This window comes from Falco naumanni, chromosome 3 (assembly GCF_017639655.2).
Source record: "Falco naumanni isolate bFalNau1 chromosome 3, bFalNau1.pat, whole genome shotgun sequence".
NCBI lineage: Eukaryota > Metazoa > Chordata > Aves > Falconiformes > Falconidae > Falco > Falco naumanni.
This window is the reverse complement of record NC_054056.1, coordinates 78331886-78354551: the sequence shown is the minus strand read 5'-3', so window position 1 is coordinate 78354551 and position 22666 is coordinate 78331886. Positions and strand designations below refer to the sequence as shown.

The 22666-nt window shown below is 36.6% G+C and overlaps 1 protein-coding gene across 3 annotated transcripts in view; it reads left to right on the top strand.

Moving 5' to 3' along the window:
* Nucleotides 1-22666, top strand: part of PDE7A (phosphodiesterase 7A) — a 77410-nt gene that overhangs the window by 27327 nt on the left and 27417 nt on the right. For 2 of the 3 annotated variants that reach the window (XM_040588940.1, XM_040588938.1), the window contains exons 2-3: nt 12540-12600; nt 20189-20272. In XM_040588940.1, the coding sequence (XP_040444874.1) occupies nt 12540-12600; nt 20189-20272 (145 nt within the window). The remainder of the gene's footprint in view (nt 1-12539; nt 12601-20188; nt 20273-22666) is intronic. The other variant, XM_040588939.1, reaches the window with a different exon arrangement.

The following is a 22666-nucleotide window of genomic DNA, read 5'->3' as shown; positions in this document are numbered from 1 at the left end:
GCCAGGTTACTTGCAACATGTGAAGTGTGTGGGAATTGAAATTACTCTTTATTTGCTTCCAGTATACCATTCAATCTTTGTTGAAAGTGTGTTTAATAAGTGAAATACAGTAACTTGTAAACCTCAACTTCTTGCATCTCACCTTCAGAACAGTTTATCTTTACTGAATGGATTGTAGTCTGAGGCCCTGATGGTGCTCTGTCTTATAACAATGGTACCACTTTTTAACTCTTCAAAATCATGGATGAAGGCATTCATGATGAACTCTAAAACTGGTCCACTTTCTTGCTGTGCTACAGACCTATTGTGAATGAGCAGATGGCAGTATCTGCAAATAGGTGTGGACAGACAGAGGCTGATGTAGACCAGCCCTGGTTGAAGCATGTACAACCATGTTAAAATGGTTCTCTGTCAAAGGTAACAAGCTTCACTATGACTGAAAGTTGAAAAATAAATATTTCCTAAATAACAAATGACAAATATGTGTTTGTAGACTGCCATCCTCGCTTTTTAATATTTTTTTTCTTTCTTTAAAGAGGATTTGGTAGAAGTGGAGTATAGCTTCTTGCCAACATCTCTTCTCTGGAGAGAAGCAGAAATCTATGTTCTGTGGATTTAAACAAAGCCCTAAAATGCAATAGTAAGTAAGCAGTCTCAGAAAATGGGTGTCTGGAAAAAACTGAGACAAAATACTGCGTTGTAGAACTTCTTCTTTGGCTAGATACATTTTCATAAGAACAAGCTTTATCTGGTGCAAACTGGCACACTGACAAATGATCCAGTATAGATCCTTTAAGTGTATAATGGCATGTTCTTTGTAGAAACTCTGAAATTTACTATGTTAGGTAAAACAAATCACCAGATTAACTAAAGCTCAGGATATGACAGAAGCACTGAGAGTATTTTAATTTGTATTGCAAAAGAAGCATTTTAGAAAACAGTAATCTATTTCTAGATGCTTAATTTGTACAAGGAAATTAAAAATGCCTTCTTATCCACCTCCCCAACTAAGATAAATGCTTTTTTGCCAAATCACTTTTTCGGTGTTACATGGCCGTTTCTATTAACCTGCATAAACATGATGTTGAGCAAATGAGATGAAAGGTTAAAAACAGTCATTGGGAAAATGCTACATTTAGTAACGTGCTTGCTTTGGCAAAGATTTATGTGATTTGTTTATAAAATATAGAATGCCTCTTACCCCTTTTGGAAATGCAGTGCATATAGGATGATCCTGATAGTTTTCTATTGCTGCATTAGTGTAGCTGGTGAATGAGTGGTGGTATGGAAATACAGACTATTGGCTTCCTTTCATTCATTGAGATTGGATCCTTTTCTAAGCAAGGTTTGTTCTTTTTCTGTCTTATTGAAGACTGAAATGGAAGATTTCTAATAATTAAAAGTGGTCTTATAAGGAAATTGTTAAATTCTGCCTTCTGGATTTATAGCAGTCCTTGGCTTTGGAAGTTCATGTTCTGGAGTTCTGAGCCCTTAGTTTTAGATCAGCCAGCCTTTTGAGTTTAGTTGCAATGAGTTAGGTAGTAATGTTTATTTGTGTGCTAAGGAAGGTGAATTTTGCTGTCTAACTTTTCATGTTTGCTTTTTTTGGTGTTTATTTTTTGGGCTTTTTTTGCTTTACTATGTGCTGACAAATTGGTAAATGATACGCTTATTCCTCTGCCGTCTTTATATGTAGTTAATATAAATATGGCTAAGTTCCTGAATGGTCCATAATAAGTAATATGTCAGTCAGGAGTATATCCTAGAAATCAGCGTGCCACAAGCCACTGTTCTGTGCCTGTTCTGGAAGGGGGTTGTTTGAAGGGGCAAAAAAGACTCCATGGATATCTCATTTCTGGGCCAGGTGTGCAAGTGCATGCATGTGAAATCAGGTCATTCTGGCAAGTAGGAGTGATTAGCAACAGGCCTCAAACATCTGTATAAAAACTCATGTGGTGATGGAGATTTGTGAAGTCTGGCTGCATTTGAACAGGAGCATCATAATGTCTGTGAAATATGGTGCTGTTGCTTCAGCTTTGGATTTCCTGTAGGTGGTGTTTAAATTCTTGTTGGGGGGTGGGTGGAGCTTTTTAAGACACTTCTGTACATGTAGTAGTTACTGAGGTCTGTAAGCAACACTGAGTCATTATTCAGGGCTGCTGAAATTTATTTAAAAAAAAAAAAAAGAGGAGGATTGGAACAGATGGGTATTGAGAAATACACAAGTAGAACTAGAATCCTGTAGTTGGTACTGCAAATAACAGAGTATATGCTAACAGGAAATAATGGGTTTCCGTGTGGAGCCTTGCAGATCTCTAGGAGTGTATATGGAAGTAATTGAATCCTTGCAAATCGTCATGGCATATTAATGGAGAGCTACTTTGAATCAGTAGGAGTTGGTCCCATGTGATGCCAGTTTCACAATGAAAGCAAACTGGTATCATTAGCAAATTCCATAGTGGAATCTTTGTAATAACTTGCAAGACCCCAGGTACTTTCTGCTGTATTGATAATGAGTTCTTGTCTTATTAGGAGCTACACAGAAAGGTTGACTCGGCAAATACAAAAATTGTAGCAGTACACGCCTTTGACTGCTTAGATGCATCTACAATGCTGCATATCACTAAGTTTACGTTGAAGTCATTGGGATATTTGTTTCTTTGGAAATAGAGACAGCAATTGCACTTGTACACTTGAGCTGATGGTAAGGACAGAGGAACTAAGATGATGACTTGTACGCTATGACTTGCGTGTATGAGTGTTAAATACTGGAAATCTTGCCTTATCAAACATAATATCTCTGCAGCATTGAGAAAATGAATTTGAGAAAAACTGAAAAAGATTCTGCTAAAAACCAGGGAAGAAAAACAACCTGAGGAACTTCCATAATTTCTAAAGACAAAAAATGCAGTGTATGATAGCTGTTCTTTTTGCTGTGTTCCTTCACGTTAAGATGAAGCTGAAATGGGTGGTAATGACCACAGCCCAAGGCCCACTGACTGCACTTCCAGAACTTAGGTAGTATAATAGGTGGTGTGTTACCACACAGCGAATTTAGTACTACTCATTTTTATGGAGTCTTGTATTGGAGGGTTTATGACCTTGAATGATTTCTTTCATATGCTTATAAAACAACACTTCACCTTTACCTTAAAATTGTTAATGGGGTTATTCAAAGCAGTACTTTCTGCAAAAGAAGCAGCTTAAGTTTCTTTGTTGATTTCTTACACTATCATACAAACTAGTGTGCTTTTTGGTCTTCCTCTGTCTCCAAATTCAGAATCCTGTATCTGAAACAGTCCTTCCATTTCCAAGCCATAGTTAAAACAAATAATGCTGTAGTAGTGCTTAACAGATGGGCAAATATTTTTATTCCTGTGTTCTGGTATTAAATTCTGTATGAGACAATAGTTTTAAGGAAAACTTTGAGGAAGAGGGGTGGCTAATTAATGAAACCACTTAGTATTGGAAGACAAAAGAGGAAAGGGTGATTACTTTGTATTCCTGTGTTTTCTAAGATAATGTGTTTCTGATATCAGTGGGTGGAAGAAAGACTTGCTCCATGCACTTGAGCTAAGACCATCCGCACACTTTATGTGTTTTGAGACAGGAAAACAGAGAAGACTGATCAAGGATTGAAAATAATGGTGACAGAGAAACGCTTGACCTTTCAAAGAGCATAAGGCTATTTGTGTTAGTTTTATGTGGAGGAGACTTCAGTCTTGAAGCAAATCACCTCATTGTCCCAGTTTATCATGCCCATTTGTTTGTTTTCCAGAGTGGTTTTGGTATGTGCTAACTAGACTCCTTTCAAAAGAAACTAAGCCACTCTACCCTTTGCACTCACCAAATGTACTCTAATCCTTGATAGGGTTGTAGAGGTTTGACTAGTTATCAGTCATTTTTGGCAACTTTGAACCTCCTGTGGTAGGGTCTGTTTCAGGAAGTTTGAGTAAGTACAGCCTCCAAAAAAACCCCTCCTGGGCTTTATAGAGTATAGGTGTAAAGACCTTAGCAGCTGCAGCTGTGTGTTCATCTGCTCCAGTTGTGCCAAACTGTTAATGCACATATAGCCTAATGCCATTTATTGTGGGTTGGTTTGTTTTTAAAGTAGTATCAGACTGATGATGACTAATTGTCAGGATGTCTTAACCTTGTCAAGTGTTTGGAGACGGTAATGTTTTTAGGTCTGACTGTGTGACAGTTTGTATTTCGGGTGGAACTTGACAGACCTTTAGATAAGTGCTGTATTCATTAAGTGAGGTACCAAAAGGTCTATTCTGAATGTTCCTGCCTGTGTTTTTGATCTGATTGGTTTTCAGGGGCCTGGGGAGGGGAGAGAGCAGGAGGTAAGTGTTTGGAATGGAATGGTGATGTAGCAACCTGCAGCTGGTGCAGAGACCATGATTATAGCTTAAAAGCCAACACAGATATTGGGAATCAATATAAAAAGGGCCCTATTATAAAAAAAGCCCTGTCCCAGTTAGTCTTCTTTATTCAGTAAACATCCGCTGTGGTATGCGTCCCCTTTTGTTGTAGATAGGAGGAAATTAATTTCTCAGTGCTAAAGTTACTCCTTCAGTAATCTGTGCGAACTTTCGTATTTTGAGCACATACTGGAATTTGCAATATGATCTTATAATAATTACAGGAAGAGCAGAATCTTCATATAGTTTTCAATTATTAAATTTCATGCTTTGAAAACTCATCCATATCTCACACTCTGTTCCTTTCCCCCCCTCTGTAGCTACTTGCTTTACAAACTATTTGAGATTCCTTTGTATTTCTGAAATGAAACATCTTTGTCAGCTTAAAATGACAAAAATTAAAATGAATCTCAAAGCTGCACCAAGTATATAAGATTGGCTGCATAATCAGTACTCTTAGAGGAAGTTAGTCTGCTTTCCAACTCTGAAAAGTGCTGGAGGCGGTTCGAGGGGGATTGTAGGCAAGTTCAACCCTTGGAGCAATAAACAGAAGCAACATGCCAGTTCAGGCATGAGTGTGTGTGGCTAGAAAGGTAGCATGAAGGATGGCTTAGTATTTACTGGACAAAAGAAGAGATCAGAGAGCCATGATTGATTTCAGTGATTGCATGTATTCAGTGTGTTGTTATTCTTACATTAGCATTATTTATAGTATGTTGCTATAAAAGCAACCTTGATACACGATTTTGAAGTTAGTTCATAGCAGTTCTCCAGGTGGCAGAGATAAAAGGAATTTGTGAATATCAGCTGTGGTGAAATCTGCTGGAAACCACCTCTTCGTAGCATTTAAAGGCAAGGCAGTATCTTGAATTAGCTCAGGTGGTTTGGGTGCTAGAGTTTGATCCTGTAGAGTGGCATGCTTTGCTGTATTACAGTATGTGTTATAAAAGCACGTAATTGTGGTTTTTCATTTTCTTTAGTGTGTCTGTAGGGTTTGGTAAGATTTTACTGCTTGCTGTGTCCTCTAGTTGTAAAACTTTCTCGTTGAGTATGTAGTTGGCAGCAAGGCGTACAGGGCAGCGTTGCTCACGCGGAGCAAATTGCTGGGGCTGTCAGGTGACTGCAGCCTTGGCGCAGCTGTTGGCAGTGCGGGCAGCCCCTGCCTGCCTGCCTTGTGCCTTACCACTGCGCGCTACTTCTCAGGCTGTTAAACCCTCCTCACACAGCTTTCGGCACTGGCGGGGATCGGGGAGGAGATTATGCTTCAGGTCTTCGGGGTGATCCAATGGGAATTGCATTGATCTGGTGTTTAGCTCTGATCCTTATCAAATGGATTACTGCTAAGGTAGGCCATCTTACTCTGTTTTGAGTAACTGGGTTTATAAGTAGCCTGGGAGAAAACAAGTTATTAAGAACTTCATGAGTACTTATTTTTCTTTTTAAAATCTAATCTGTTTTGGAAACACATCATTCATCGTTTAAGATTGTGTTTGTTAAGTGTTCATACATGATTTCATAGCTTTCGACTTTTGTCTGCCTTGAAGTGGGAAGACTGTGTTTGTAGCAGTGCCAGTTAGGAGACGGGAAAAGTAATCTGGAATGGCTTCTGAATGGCAGGGGCTTACTTGCCTCCTTTACTAACAGATCTTCAATTTTATAGTGCTTTAAAGACTTTGTGAAAATAAGGAAAAACAATTTTAAACATAGTGAAAATAATACAAATTAGCGTATTTTGCTTCCTGGACAGTATATCCTTTTTGTATTGTTGATTTCAGGGTTAAGGGAGTGGAAATACCAGTTTTGTTTGCTTAGGTGAAATACTGGCTACTTCACTTGCTGTGTAACCTTTCCATTATAGATGCCTGTGTTTTGGAAATGTATGCTAATGTTAGACAAAATTAGGAGTTCCTGTGCTCTCATTCTAAAGAATGTAATATCCCCGTAATGTTTATTGTATTAGTAAATATGGGTGGGATTGGTGGCTGGAGATGAGACCAGGCTCTTCTCACTATGGCTCGCTGCCTAACCTGGAATTAATATCAAAAGGAGGAATAAATAAGTTAAGGATTGTAAAGGAGGGCCAGAATCATTGGAGAGAACGAGGGGGAACTGGGGGAGAGGGGGAAATCAGAGTTCATGCCTTTATCTATAGATAGATATTTCTTATTAATAAACAGTTTTAACATTTTTGTATGTTATTAATTAATTATTAATTTACGTATTAACACATATGAATTCGAACTTGTGAAAACAAGCTTCATCAGGTATTCATGCCTGTACTCTTTGGTTATTGTCAGTAACACAGTTCTAAATTAATAAAAACAAAAATGGTCAGCTGTAGTTGCTAGCACTTGTGATAACTTTTGTCACATCAAGAAAAAGACCAGGATACCCTGGAATGGATGTTTGTTTGTGATTCAAGGGAGATCCTAAATACCAAAGTTGTATGGCCAGTGTGCCAGCTTAGTACATCATCCACATTTTACAGATAACTGTTGAATTGCTGATTTTCTGAAATTTGACATGAAAAGCCTGCTTAAGTCTGTAATTCAGCTTGGTCAAAGATTCTGTTAAGGTGGGAGAAATAGGAATTCCAGGTAGCTGGAATACGGTTAAGCATAAAAACCTCTTGCTGTTTATGGTTGTCTTTTAAAATGTGGTAATGGTTGTTACTTTTGAAGAATTACTTCTTGTGTGTACATCCAATTATCCTATTTTTCTATTGGTTTTGTGTCCTCTGCCATCTGATTTAGTTTCTAAAGGCAATACCCCTGTGTATTTCTCTTTGCTGAAGTCAATCATTTATGGTTTTTTTACTATACTTTCTTTTCTGATCAATTTTCAAGTTTTTATATATTTTTGTTAAATCTTGAAGTTTTTAAGTAAATCTTATGTTGCCACTTGATATACATCTGAGATGTATAAGAGAAAATACCTTACAGATGCTTGTTAGATGTATGTATTGCTAACATCGATAACTGTCATTCAAACAGTGTCCAAGTTTATAAATGATTGCTGTCTTGGGAGATGATCATGTGAAACAGCTTATATGGAAGAAAATACTAAGTGCGGGTATTTGAAGGGTGTGTGTGTGTTATTGCTAATTAGTATTGCCTTCCTGAAATTAAATTTTCTTATCAATGGTTTGATAAACTTTCAAAATAGTACTTTGAAGTCCAGTGAAATATTTAGAAAATAGTAGTAGGACCATTTTGCAGTGGCTTGCCAGAGTTCAATGACAGTTTAAGTGCTTCAAAAGAACATTTTCCAGTGCTTTAGTAGTTAAAAACTTGGTGATGCCTTGTGGAAAACTGAAAATCTTATATTAGCATGGATTTTTATTTAATTACTTGGAATAATTCTTAAGAATTATGATACGTGATAGTCTCTCTTTTGAAATCAATAATCCAGTCTAGTTTGTCGTTCTAGTTGATAAACTGTCTTAGAATCTTAGTTTCCAAGTGTGTGTTTTTGAGGCAAGCATAACCAGTAAATTGCACTTGCCATGATATAACAACTTCTCCAAACTTGTTCTCAATTTCTCTTTCTGAAAATAGTCCTCTGATTGTTGGGCAAGTAACTTGGGCAGGAACACCAAGTAGGTAAAAATACCTGGCCATCTGTGTTGCTGTCCTCTGGCTTTTATTTCCCAGCTGCTTCAATAAACAGCTGATTTGCAAAATGAAGGCTGTGTACTCCATCAGAAAGCATAGATAGTTATTTCTCATGGGAGGTACCGAATTTGGAAGGCCAACAGTTCTACCGGTTTCTTTCTGTTGTTACAGAATGAGACCAGCAGTTGTTTCTCTTGACAGTCAGAAAGCTGGCTAGCTGGCGCTCCCCACAACGAAGTGCCCAACGCTAATGCTGGTGCTCTGCTCTGAATAGGATTGGGAAGTCCTTGTGATAAAACTGATACATCAATGGAAACATTTGTTTGGCACAAACAGCAGCAGGTGCTGTGTTTCCAAGTGTACATGTGTATGCTGTACTCTCCAGCATCACTGAAGCAGTTTCCCTTTGAAGATGTGTCTGTGCTCTTTTGGCGTGTCATTCTCATTGCATGGCTTTTAACTTCCTGTACTCTTGTGAAAAGATTTTCAGAAAGATCTGATTTAAATCTATTTTCTGGTAGATACTCTCTTCACCTGATTTTAGGGAGTTCTTGTGGTGGTGGTGTTCTTGAAGGATTAATGGATCTTTCACTTTACTTTGAACTTCTTCCATTAACTCTACAAAGATGTGACGAGAGGAGAAGTGGAAGCTTTTCTTTATTGCCCATTGGAAGATTAAATGATACTAATATGAAACGGAAATTTAAGGTGAGGTTTTCAAAGTTGAAATCCAGTGGGGGGGGGCAGGGCAGAATCCTTCTCAGTTACCTTTTTAACATCTGTCTTCACTGCTGAAGCAAAACAGCCCACCCAGTTCAAATGGCTGTGATCATGTCTGTAAAGGAGTGGAGTAGTTGAGAACATCACTTGATAATTTGTGGAATTTGTTGAATTACTTGGAGTCCAGCAGACATTCCCACTGGACCAAGCTGTCCTTGTACTTGAAAAGGTAACCTGCCTAAAGACATCAGGATTGTCTTCAGTTTGAGCACTAGTAGTTCTGTTGGAACGGTGCTTGTTTGTTTGAGACTTGTACAGAGGGTCAAGGAGTTCTTTGGCTTCTGGTTATTAAATGCTCTATTTTATCTGTTCAGTGCTTCGTGGTTATTAACAGATAGAAAGCTTCAGGTGAACCAAAGAGGTGGCAGAGATCTAGAAATAAAATTTTATGCTAAATGAGTTAAAAATATTAACAATAACATGATCTTTTAAAGTGCTGGAAGTCAGGCTCTGTCCGTGAAGTTTTTAGCCAATGTTTCTGTAGGCTGATACAGTGTATGCTACAGTCATCTGAACTGTGTAATTAAGGTAAATTTTTAGTGTGGGTATAGTCTTGATGTCTTAGCATAGGCTAAAGAGAGTGGGCCTTCGATTAGCAATGAGGGAGGAGGTGTTCTTGGTGGTCAACAAGGGTAGAATCCTGGTGATTAAATTGTTTGAGCTGTTGAGTGCTTTACAGAAACTTTAGTTCAAGACCCATTTGCCTTTCTACTTGCAAATTTGCTGCACATGACAGTTCACATTTCAGTAGAAGCCCATGCATTAGATCTGGTCTTTGTTTGCTGTATTTAAAAAGTGGAACCTGGGCAGAGTATCTTAAAGAGCTACATGCAGGGTAGATTAGATTACTACTTCTTTTGTTGTTGTTGCTTTTTTCCTTGCATTTTTCTGGAATAGTGTAGGGGGTTGTATAACAAGTACTCTTGACAGTATTATTTGGAGTGGAAAAATAGGTGATATACCTCAACCTGTGGTACACAGTCTGTTACCCATTTGCAACATAAGCTGACACAAAGCAATCTGTGGCTGGATGAGCATATAATTATTATTTAATTTACCTACCTATCACATGTTGCTAAAAACCTCTGTACCATTAGCTCCCTCCTGCCTCTGTCCACTACAGGGCGCCTAACTATCTATATCTCACTTATTTGCCTGGTCTAAAGGTATGAGGTCTGACCGCTCATCACCTAGCCTGTATCTGTCCCTTGGTGGAACTTGCAAAGAAGTGTCTTCCTCTTACCTGTTTTATTTAACAAATTTCAAGGAATTAAGTATCTTTAAGACCTCTACCCTTTTAGCAAAATTAGCTGAAACTGTCTTCCTCCTAGTGAAGTATTAGTAAGGTTTACACAACAAGTTGTCCCTTTCTTTAGGAAACCAAATTTTGAATGGCAGTTTTAAAAGATTTACTTGTTCAGAGATACCTGTGAGATCTTCCAAAGTCCTTGTAGAACGAAATCACTTACTTGTATAAGCAACCAGTTTATGTTTTTAAAAATGTGCTTTCTGTTTCATATCGTACATGGATGTACTGCTTTATCTAGTAAAGAATATTTTAGATTTTAGAGACCCAAGTACTATTTTAGAATCAACATATCAAAAGGATTTATTTTTCAGTAAATTTTTACATATTGTTTTCCTTCTCGGAGACTAATGCTCCAGTTGGGCATGGTTCTTCTAGCTGCATGTGTGCTTGGCTTTCTCCTGTATTAGGTTACAGAACTGTACTGGACATGTCCAGAAATCTGTGATAGACAGGTGCAAATTGCAAGTTAGCACTAAATTACATCACTGATTTTGCCTAGCCAGTGATATGAAATGTTCCAAGCTACTGAAAATACATTCAGCTGAGATTTGCTGAAATTCAAAGGTAGGTTATATGAAGAAATTTGAAAATATTACTGGGAAATCAACATCACTTTCTGGCTGATGAGTTGTATTGCTGCCTTTCCCATCAGTACAGGCGTATTGCTGAGAGAAATACTGTACGAACATATTTTGAGGAAAGGTTTATTTACATGGTTTATGATCTTCCAAGGAAATACAGAACAAAAGCCAAGATAACATAGAAGTGCTGTACAGGGAGCTCGGAACTTGTAGTCTTTACAACAGCTACTGTAATCGGACCCCATTTGAAGCTAGGTCTTTGGTAATTTCTGTAGTTAAATGTTAAGCTTACCTTCAGAAAAACTTCTCAGACTTCAAGTGTAAGGTTTTCTTTTTTGTTTTAACATGAAAAATATTAAAACAATTCAGTGTAACTTCTGGTTTTGGAGTCTTCGCACATCAGTTGTACAAATCATGCTGATGGAGGTTATTAATCTTTAGTCCTTTTGCATACATTCAATTTGTTGTGTAGATAGATGTGTAGAAGCAATTTTACTTTTTTACCCTTCCAAGTAATTTATCTCTTTTCTTCTAGAATTCCTTCTTTTCAATAGCCAACATCTGTGTTTATGTCCCATTTCCTAACATGGTTTGGTTTCCCATCTTTTGAACTTGCACATTTTTGTTGTGTGTCCCTGGTGTAGTGTTGCTCCTGCTACACAGAGGGTAAGAAATGGGTGACTATGTTCACCTTCAGGTTGGCTTTTATCTGAAGCTCTCAAAGGGATGTGATAACCCTTTGTGACACTGAGGACTTCACTGTCCTCATCGTAAATAAGTGTGGTGGATAAGGAAAGGTCTTTGTAGTTTTTAATGCACACAAGAAATCTTGTTTCTTTAAAAAAACAAGTGTTGTGAACTGTCAAGTTGAAGTCTGATTGTGAGGGTGATTCTCTGATCCTAGGGTTAAAAAATAGCATTAGTGAAGGCCCTAGGAAGTGGCAGATGTTGAAAGTACAGTAAAGGCAAGGCGTGGGGCTGGGTGCTAGGTTGTGCCAAGCTTTTAAGACTCTGTGATGCCAGCATTGTGACTGACAACGTTCCTCCAGTTTTTAGCTGTTAAAGGACCAGTTCACCACACTTGTGCGAGACTTCCTGGATTATAACTATCGCATTAGCTGAGTGTGTATGGAACATGCGTATTTTGTGTAGGTAAGAAATACAGCCTGTATGGGTGTATCTCACTGTCATGCATAGATGGTGTGATGACTCTTTCAGGCTTCTATCATCAAATGTGAAATACCACTTGCTTATTTTCTTTAAAATACCTTTGTGTTACATCCTGCTTCAGTGGTACCTTGATTTGCCTACAGAAAGTACTGGGTGGAATGAAAGTAGCATGAGACAGCAGAGTCCTGCCTTTGCAGAATATAGGTTGAATTCCTAGGACTGCAGTAATGGTGTCATTTGAGTTCTTTTACTTCTTTTAAAACCACTTTTGGCTTTGAAAGATGGAAATACCCCATAGATACAAGTAAATCTAGAAGGCTAAGGAGCGTGGTTTTGTCAGCTTGATCTTGTTCTGTGTCTTTTATTGTGATGAATTATTGAGGAGCATCTGGAAAGAAATTTAGGGGCAATTATTTTTTCCACGCTCTAGACCTGTTTTTCATAATCTCCTAACTACCAATTCCTGTCCTTCTTTTGTCCCTTCCTAAAATGAACTCAATATATATATATATTTGCTCAAATGTCCAAAATTAATTTTGAGTTAAATTGGAAGTGGACAATTGATACTTTATTTTCATTTAGAATTAAAAAATATTCAGTTGTAACTTGCATAAAATATACCTTGGTGTTTGGTTGTTGTTTTGTTTTTTTTTTTCAGAGACGTGGAGCAATTTCCTATGACAGCTCTGATCAGACTGCATTGTACATTCGTATGCTAGGTAAGCATACCAGTTTCTATATTGTGAAGTTCTAATGTTTGTGAATAATATAAAATAATTACTTTTTTAATGTTTAAATGCTGAATTCTTGAAGTTATTCCCTTTCTCCTGGATTAATATTCTGGTTACATTCTTTAGAATAATTTGTGTTCTTTTGTGTTGACTTGGGTTTTTTGGTTGTTTGCCTCTTTTTCTCTTTTTTTCTTGAGTTAAGCATTGTTTTGGTTGTTTTACTCCTATGTTAAAAATAATAAGTTCTTATAATTAACCTAATGTGTTTGGTAGAAGCTAAGTTTTCCAAATGACTCATGATTGATCTTTATTTCTGTGTTGGAATTTATCACCTCTGCATGGTATCCTTCTGCTTAAAATCATTGCTTAGAGTACATTTGTGTGAGAGATATCACGCTTTTAAAAACCTCAGTACTGAGGCTATGAAATGCTCAAGGTATTCTAAAAAGAATGATGTGATTTTAACCAATACTACTTTTACCCTAGAAGATGACTTGAGAAGGGAAAGGGTGCCTGGCAGGGCTGGTAGTTCAGTCAACTTACTGAAGAATGTTTCCAGAGTAGCAACTAGAAAAAGGGTAGAGCAGAAGTGAAATTTGTATTTCACGGTATTGGGAGGGGCAGGCATCCAGGGGAGACCCTCAGTGATAGTGCATGGAAGGACTTGAGGTCAGTTGTTGAGAGGAGAAAGGTACAAGGCCTGTGCAGATCTAGCTGCTGGATTCAGTACTTCCCGCACCTCGTCTGGAGGCTGCTGGTGGTGCAGATGGCATGGGGACTGTGTATATACACTCTTAAGTCTGTTTCACTGCAAAGTTATGGCACTTAATTTAAGCCATCTTGAGCTATGATTTTATGTTGAAATGGACTATGAATGCTTGCATGATGTCTTGCATGGCTCAATGAACACCAACAGGTAATGATTATAAATACTTAACCAGCTCCAACTAAGTCAGCCAAAATGTCTTTTTTGCCCTGAGTCTCTTCAATTCGGTTGTATACTGTACGTGTTAGTCCCCAGAAATGCATAACCGTGTTGTCTATGAATTTAAATTTGTAAACTATATGCATCTGTACGCATGTGTGTATATATGAATTCAGTCATAACGTACACATGTAGGCGTACGTGTGCATATGTGTATAAATCCAATTTTGATTTAGCATCTTTGCCTTTTTGTTTTTCAGTTACTTTGATTTTTTTTTTTTTTTAGGTTTGTGAAGCTGTTAATACTATAGCACTGACTGTCTACTGAAGGATTTTTGATAAGAGAATGTAATTACTTTGGAGATTTGTTAGGAGGCTTCTAAATGTTTATAGAAAAAAATGCTAGGGTTTTTGTTGTTGTAAACAGGTTTATTTCACTTCCAAAACATAAAATAACTCTAATCATCCTTTTTGCAGGATGAGCACTAGAATTATTCAAAATGTGATTTTTCTGCTCTAGTCATAAGAAAGTAAATTCAGGCCTGGGGTAGTTTTATTTTCTTAATTTTTGTAATACTTTTTAAACTACATTTATTTTGTCCTGTAATTGAAGAGATACTTTTTTTTTTTCTACCTCAAAGTCCTACAAATTGAGTGCTTTTAATTCCACAATGGGGAAATATGTATTAACTTATTTTAAAAGTGCACTGATACATTTGATTTAGGGGTACTTTTAAGTTATACGCCTGTGTTTCATCTTTTTAAAATTAATCTGCTAGTGATAGAAGCTTACCTTGTAAAAAAAAAATTCTTAATTTCTGAGGCGGATAGTCTGATTTCTTTTGCTACTTCAGAAGTGTAACTGTAACATGAAATGGTTAGGCCCGTCATTTCTGCAGAAGGATTTGTGATAATGTTCACGTAAATCTAGAGGAAGGCAAAGCATGACTTCCTGTAGTTCTTGGTATAGACACGTGAACTGAGGGGGAAAACCTATTTTAGTTTGAAATCTTTGTTTGACTATTCTCATAGGCAGAATTGGAATATATTCAGGATGTGATGTTAGATAAATTAAATTTTCACTTGTTCTCTCATTGGAATTAATTATTTGACTACATGATTGGTGCTTGTTATGAATAGTGTAACTCTTGCTGGCATTTGTTGCTGTTCAGTGATGTTTTCTATTCAGAGGTAGTAAGTCTTTTAAAGGATTGACCTCTTTAACTTTGGTTGGGGGGAGGAGGGTACCAGCAAGCAAACAAAGAATTGCTCATTGGATGTTTGAATCAGTGTGTTAAATTTATATTAGTTTCGCAGTTGCTGGTGATCACTTTGTTTTCCTGAATATTACGTATGCTATACTGTACAAGGTAGCAACTATTTATAGACTTATTACTGTTGTATTTGTAAATGGATTGTAAAAAAGACCAGCCTGAAAGCTGAACAGTTGGATGCATCAGTGTGTAGAAACATTCATATCAGAGTAGATTCAATAATGAATATATTCAATAGAATTTTTTGAAATAAATGTGAAGTATTGCATTTCCCATACAGTATTGTGAGGGGTTTGGTTTTTTGTTTTTCTTGGTACACTTCAGCAGAGTAAGCTGTAAGGAATTCTCAGGTGTAATTTAATGGGAAGTTAAGCACAGTCATGAGAGGTTTTCCCTTTTACTTCGTTGGTTATTGTTCCAAACAGACTATATCTACTAATAAAATTTAACTTGGTAAGGTGTTTATTTTAGAAGACCAAAAAATGTAAAGTTAAGAGTGTCTAGGACACCTCCCTCTGTTTAGCTGTGCTGGTTGTGGAGTTGTTTCCTTTAACCTTTTCAGGCTGTTCCAATGAGAATCCAATGGAAACTTGTTTGCATAAAAGAGATTTCTGTGTTATGGCAGTGTTTCCAGGTTCAATTAAAAAAAAAATCAAATTTTAGGAGCACACAGAATAAACACCTAACTCTTAACTGTCTTCATCAGTGTTGATATAAACAAACAGTGTTGACTGTAATGACTCATCTGTCATACCCCATTCCCAAAATATACACTAAGCCACTCGGCAGTGGCTTATTTACTATGTTAAAATATAGATACAGATGCAGCATTGTAGAATTTTTCTTTTAAGACCTTGGAAGGGCTGATGTATCGCCTCTGTCAGCCACTTCTCTCTGCAGCTATGAGGAATTCTCAGAATTTCTTGTAAGTGCTTTTGCATAATCTTGATACTTTCTTGATTTCTGTTTGCTTTTCTGGTTTCTTTTTCTTGTTGTTTTATATTGCCTGAAAGTTTTGCTGCTGTGCATGGGGTAGAAAGAGGTGGGGGGGGACACGGACGGACACACTGACTGCTTGTGTTGGTGAGCATGCAGCTCTTAACTAAAACTGGAGCATTTTACGTTTCTTTAAAGGTCTTGATCACTTCAAATAGGAAACAGTGAAGGCAAGCTAGTGTAATACAGGTGCCACGCTCTTTTTAGGTAGTGGTTATTAGGTTGTATTCCTTTTGCTTTAATTTCAGCATATTCAGCTGACCTGTCATCTATTTCTCAAACAAATTTAATAGAACTTTAATTTGTGAAGCTAGTAATTCTTTCTGGAAATCCTGCTCTTCACAGCTTCATGGCTTTGACTTGGGTGGTTTACCTTGAGGTGGCTGTCATAATTCCTGCTCCCAGCTGTCCTCCGTGATCTCTGAGATTTCTGCCCTTGCTCCAGAAGGCTGCAGCTCACCAAGCAGCTGCTGCATTGTTACTGTGCCACACTGGAGTATTAGGGTAGCATAAAGTATGTGCGGTGTAACCCTAACACACAGGGATGTCAGCTATGGCATTTCAGCTGCCTCGTAAGTATTGGAGCTGTCCTTGCGGGTGTGAGCAGGAATCTGAGAGGGGTAGGAACAAAACGGTATGTCTCAAGGTAAGTTTTGTTACAGCCCTGATTCCTTCTCGGTTTTTGGTTGTAGCTGCAAATCTCCCTCTTGCATTTCTCCTTCCACTGTTCATTCGGTCTTCAGTTGAGTTTCTGCCTGCATGGCTTTTAAAAATACAAGCAATCCTGCTGACATAGAAGTATTCTGGAAAAAAAATATTAGTTAAATACTCAGCCAACAGATGTTTTTCATGCTCGTGCATAAAATCAGATTTTGAAAGGAAACCTTCATGTTTGTTATATCTCTCTTCATTCTTTGGATTCACAGAAACTCTAAAAGAGGAAAAAAAAATTGTTCCTGGAAGCCCACTGTCATTAAGATGCTGGACTTGAATGTATTCCCCTAAGGAAACAGAGGAGTCTTTTCAGGCTGTCTAAAGTGGGTAAAGAAGAGACACTTAAGATAAAAAACATCCGCTTGCTACCACTTCTGCCTCTCCTAAGGAAATTTACCTATAAGCAAATGGTGTGATATGGTGGTTTCAAAAAATTTTGTAACCACTTCAGTATTTTTTTAAGGCCTGCATAAATTAAAACTTAATAAATTATTTTGCTTTAGGTGTTGAATTTTAGTTATCTTTCAGCTGCCATAATGATGATTGGCTCTGAGTTTGGACTTCTGTTGCTGTTTGAAGGAATTATGTAACAGTGTCCTTCTGTCTGATAGAAGGAATCTTAAACTTGAAGTGTCTTGTGCATTTTTTTAAGTTGCCTATGATGATAAACATGTCTTCTCTTTAAAATTAAATTTGTATCATTTCAGAGTCTTAGGGTTACAAAAACCTCGTGGAGGATTTCCCAAGCAAAATGATGTGAATATTATGTTGTGTGCTAGCACAATGAAGTGGGTGCATTTGGATTCTATTGATCTTTGCAGGTCAGATGAACTGAACAGTGGATGTATAATGATGGTCCAGTATTTCTGGATGTTTTGGGACTAACTATACATATGCAGTAGGGATTAGTTTCACTGTGCTTATAGCACATCATTTCCTAATGTGCTAATGTGCAGCCAGTTTGATGCTATTTCTTTTTATGCTTCTATATACATAGAAACTTTAGATGGATGTGTGGCATCTTTGAATTCCACTTTTTTCCCAAGCACATCTATTGTCTGAAATCTTGAAAATTGCAGTAGTTCTGTAGAATAATAATGTAGACAGCTCATCTGCCTTTGTTTTGGCCAAATAGGAATTTCTGCTTTGTTTACTGCAACAAATTCCAGTCTTGTAGAAGTGGTATCTTTTTCCAGAATAAATCCAAATGTATTCTAACAAAAATAAATCATCCATTGTAGAGATCTTGATTCTTAACAAAATATCCTCTGCTTCTAGAAGATCAAGGAGAAATTTCTTTAACTATTTAATGCAAATATTTTGCTTTCCTTGTGGGGGATTTCTTGTTTCATATGTATACAAGTAAATACCCTCATTTTACCTTTATCTTATTATAATTGCCTTTTTAATAGTTTGTCATGTGTATTTTTAGTATATCGTTTCTTCCTTTGGCTAATTATTCCTGTAGATAAGACATGTTGATAAATCCTGTTAAAAGCAAAGTAGTTAGTTGCACTTCTGTATTTCACTTGTAGACAGTTTTTCTCATTTTCCTACTTAACATTCACAACATTGCGGGCATTTCAGGGGTAACAAGGATGCTTTTACTCTTATCTATGCTGTTAGACTAGGCACTAGTAAATAAAAAAACCCAAAGCACAGAGAAATTTTCTGGATATCATTTATCCTATGAACCTGCTTGTTTTGTTATGTGCAGAATTCCACGTTAGTCTTCAGGTATTCTTCTGTGAACTTTTTATGTTCTTGACACTTTGAGCAAGTAAATTGTTGACCAAAACTTAGTTGTATGCTTACTGAAACTATTTCTAATTCATGTTATGTTTGGTAAATTTTGAAAGTTAAGACTGCCTTGAAAACTAAATATAATTCCTAAAAGTATATCACCTCTTCTGTAAAAAAAACAAAACAAAAAAGCTGAACCTCTTATTTTTCTTTTAATTCAGCTGGTGAACTCATTCACACAGCTGTAGTAGCTATGGCTGATTTCCCAGTTAAAGATGAGTGAAAGGTAATGAAAGGTGCATTTTCCTTGGTGTAAACTGGTATTTTCATACACAGCTACTAATGCATTCACCTCCTCCTTTCCAAAATTTCCTCCATTTTTTCTTTTTATTAATTTATTTTATAAATAAATTGACCAGTTGCTTGTGCCTAACAGAAGAGTTCTACAATTTGCTGCCTCTGTATTGCCTGGAACAAGACAAGCCTCTTGCACTCTGCTCAGATGAATGCTTGAAAACTTTATAAGTAATATATTGTCAGTGGTCTGAAAAATGTTATTTACAGGTAGTAATTGGGTTACTTTCCCTTGCATCTCTCTTAACATTTTCAGTTTGAAAAACTCAAAAGGAGTAATAACCACATGTATTTTGGTATGTTTTTACTGATAGAAAATACTAGACTCATTATTTGGGGAGCCCTGGGCTGCCTTGTTTTTTTGTGGTCTTACAAGCATGTCTCAGAAGATAACATACAGGTGAAGTGTGTCACTACAGATATAACAGTGTTTTTAGATAAGTATCTCTAGAAAGATACCTTTTGTGTATTAAAAGTGTATTACTGAAGTTTTAGTCAGTATCTTTAGCTACTTTCTGACAAGCTGCCTGCTTCAGCATTACTAATTAGCAGGTTGGAAGGGAAAAGGAAAAAACACTCTCAATATATAAGTTGCTGGAAATTAAATAGCTATATTATTACTTTGTTATAAAATCAGTCTTGGTTCCTTGTGCTAAATACTTAGTTTTGATTCATATGAAAATCATTGTGTTTGAGGAGAGGAGTATAGTACATTTGAAAGATTTCCATAATTAGAAACCAGAACATTTTCGCATCTTACATTTCACTTTTTTGTTAGTATTTGGGGAGGCAAACACTATTGCATTTGATCCTCAAAGGTTTGCCTAAATTTGTAAGTGCTAAAGGATTTTAAGTGAAAGCTTTTAGTCAGAGAGCTACTTAAATGAATACAAATACCTAATGAAGGAATACTGATCAGCTTTCAGTTGGTAAAATGCATAAGTATAAATCAACTAGCATGCTAAAAGATTCAGGTTGAAGCTAATTGCAGTACAAAACAGTTTGATAAAATTTTAATACTGAGTTTTGGTATTTTAATAGGCTCTTGTGTAATATTCAAACAGCTGAGCACAAGTAAGTAAATGCTAGTGGGAAAATATTCTATTATGTAATATTAAACCCATATTGTAACAAGCTTATTTGCTAAAAGCTACCATTTCTAGAAGTTGAATCTTTTTTGTATTATACAAAATGTTATCGTTTTATGTGTGCTACTGAAGAACAAATCAACTTTTAATGTTCTTGTTTCCTGTCACATTAAGGTGCATTTTTACCATACTGGTGTAGCAAGCTGTTCCTAATTTCATCTGAATGCTTATCACATGCTTCTGGCAACGTATGCTTAGGCAGGAGAGATTTTGACAAGAAAGCATGCAATTGCATGTTTAACAAGTCTTCAAACTTTGTTTTGAATTTCACCTTTAAAACAAAAAGCATTGAAGTAGGCCTATTGTTTGAATAATCCTCCTCCATTAAGTACATGAATCTTTACCCCTCCAGGCTATGTTCATTTGCATTTTATCTCTGCCACTCTTCCACACTTTTATTTCACTCTTGACCCTGTTTCTAGGAGATGTGCGAGTAAGAAGTCGGGCAGGATTTGAAACAGAGAGAAGAGGTTCTCATCCATACATTGATTTCCGTATTTTTCACTGTAAGTATTTAAAAGCAGATAATTAACAAATAAACAAAGGCTTCCAATAGTTTTAACTACTGAACCTCTAAAAATAAAATTAGCGGCTTACGTAGCAAGGCCATTTTATATACTACTTAAGAAAATCTTTCATGGTACTTCATTACCAAAAACAGAAGAGTAAAAACTTCACTGCTAAATTTTTGGTTTTAAAAACATAGTTTGAGTATTGAATTTAGACCTGAATCCCTATGGAAATGAAGACTATCTTATGTACAGCTACTGATGTGTGTGCTGAGTTCTTGGCTGGCAGACACAAAGAGTTGAGAAAGAATACTTTACTGCTTTTATAAAGCAGCAAAAGAGCCTGGTGCAGGATGATGTTTGAAGAGAATTACAGTATATGTCAATATTTTTGACCTCATAATAATCAATTAACATCACATCTACTCAAAATGTAGCTAGAATTTAAAATTTTTACACATAGACAAATCTTAAATAAAGAATAAAGTGTTATAAGAAAATGGCAAACTAATTTTTTTGATTACATGTTTTAGGAAACTTCTGAGAAATGTTACAGGAATATTTTTCGAACAATTTCACTTTTTTTTTCTCTACATCTATATTGTTGTTACTAAATGTCAGTAGTTGTTGTAATATAAAAACTTCAATAACCATCAAACCAATATGCAGCAAAAGTGCAGGGGATTTAAGTCTTAATTAAATTATGCCAATAGTATTAGTGTATTAAGTGTCATAAAGTATCTATACCAACATTGTATCGGCACAATTCCAAGTATTCTGAATGCAATGGAGAGATTTAGAAAAGCTTATTTCATGGTAACAAGTGTGGTTGTTGTAATTACCTTATTAATAAAAATGAGTGGCAGAAACTGGTCTAATTCTGATCTTAACTGAAGTTATTGCTTTTAAAAGTAGATCGCTACTTAAATTTAAAACTATTAAACTCTTAGTTTCATTCAAAAGTTTGTATCATAGGTGAGAAAACAAAGTTTGAAGAGTATGCTATATTAATTCTTTTCAATAAAGATGGTAAGAATTCAATTTCAAGTACTGATAATTCTGTTAAGTGTAATAATCCTTTAGAAGCAGCATATGATTTATGAATTACATAACTATGTCTTTTTGTGTGTATGTATGTGGCATTTCATGCTGACAACAGGAAGATATTAACAGAAGTATTAAAAAGAGCTACCTGTTAAAAGGCCGTCAACACCGTGTTACGGCTATTGTCAAATTAACTGTATTTTCTGTGGTATTCATCATGCTGTTCCTTTCCATCCTGATTGTGCATCAGGCAGATCTGGACTAATCGGGAAAAGGAGTTTCACACCCTTTATTCTTGCCACTACTTGTTCAGGCGCAGGCACCAACTTTTAGCAACATCAACTGTGGTGTCTGATGACAGAAAAGAATGTTGCTAGGAGGCCAAAAAAAATTCTTTGGCTCTAACTTCCCTCTTGAGTCAGCTGCTGTGGCAGTTTTCAGAGTTGCCATATTATAGTCAGATTTTTTTCCACTTCAGGATTGTGGCCTGCTGCAGCATTGCTCTTTGACTCTTTCAAAGTCAGTAAGGAATTCAGCTGCATCTCTCACTAGATCATCCATTAATTTACAGATTTATTTTTTTAAAAATCAGTAACATGTTTTTCTTTTGCTCTGCAATGCTAATTGAGTCTTGATCAGTGTTTCCTTAATTGTTTTAAGCAAAAGACTTTTTAGTATCTTACTGTCAGACTGTGGGTAGAGAGAAGTTGTGGGCATCAGGTTTGACCTCATTTTTAGGATATTTTCCCTGCTCTCCCCTGGTACCTCTAGAAGGACTTTTCAAGTAGAGCTACATGGCTGAAAAATATTCACCCATACGAGTGGAAGACAGCATGTGAGAGGAGCCAGCCGGCTCTTCTTTGCTTGGTGCAAAAACGAGACTAAAAAGGGTATTTTCTGCAGCTGAAGCAGACTAAACCATCTGAATGTTGGCTCTTTTTTCTGCACCACAGCTACACACTGAGCATCAGCAATGCATGAATGTGTGTCCTTCATGGTGTTTGTAAAGTTTCACTGTAACTTTCTCCTGCTATCCACTAACTTTACTCTGTGGTTCTAAATGTTTTGCAGTGATCATTGCTTAACTGTTTTTCAGATGACTTAGTGGTGTGGTGGGTTGACCCTGGCTGGATGTCAGGTGCCCACCAAAACTCTGTTGCTCCCCTCAGCTGGACAGGGGAGAGAGAATGCAATGAAAGGCTTGTGGGTTGAGATAAGCATAGGCAGATCACTCTGCGATTACAGTCACGGGCAAAATGTACTGGGCTTGGGGAAAAATTAATTTATGAAATCAGAGTAGGGTAATAAAAAAATAGAAAAAAAATCTTAAAACACCTTCCCCCTACC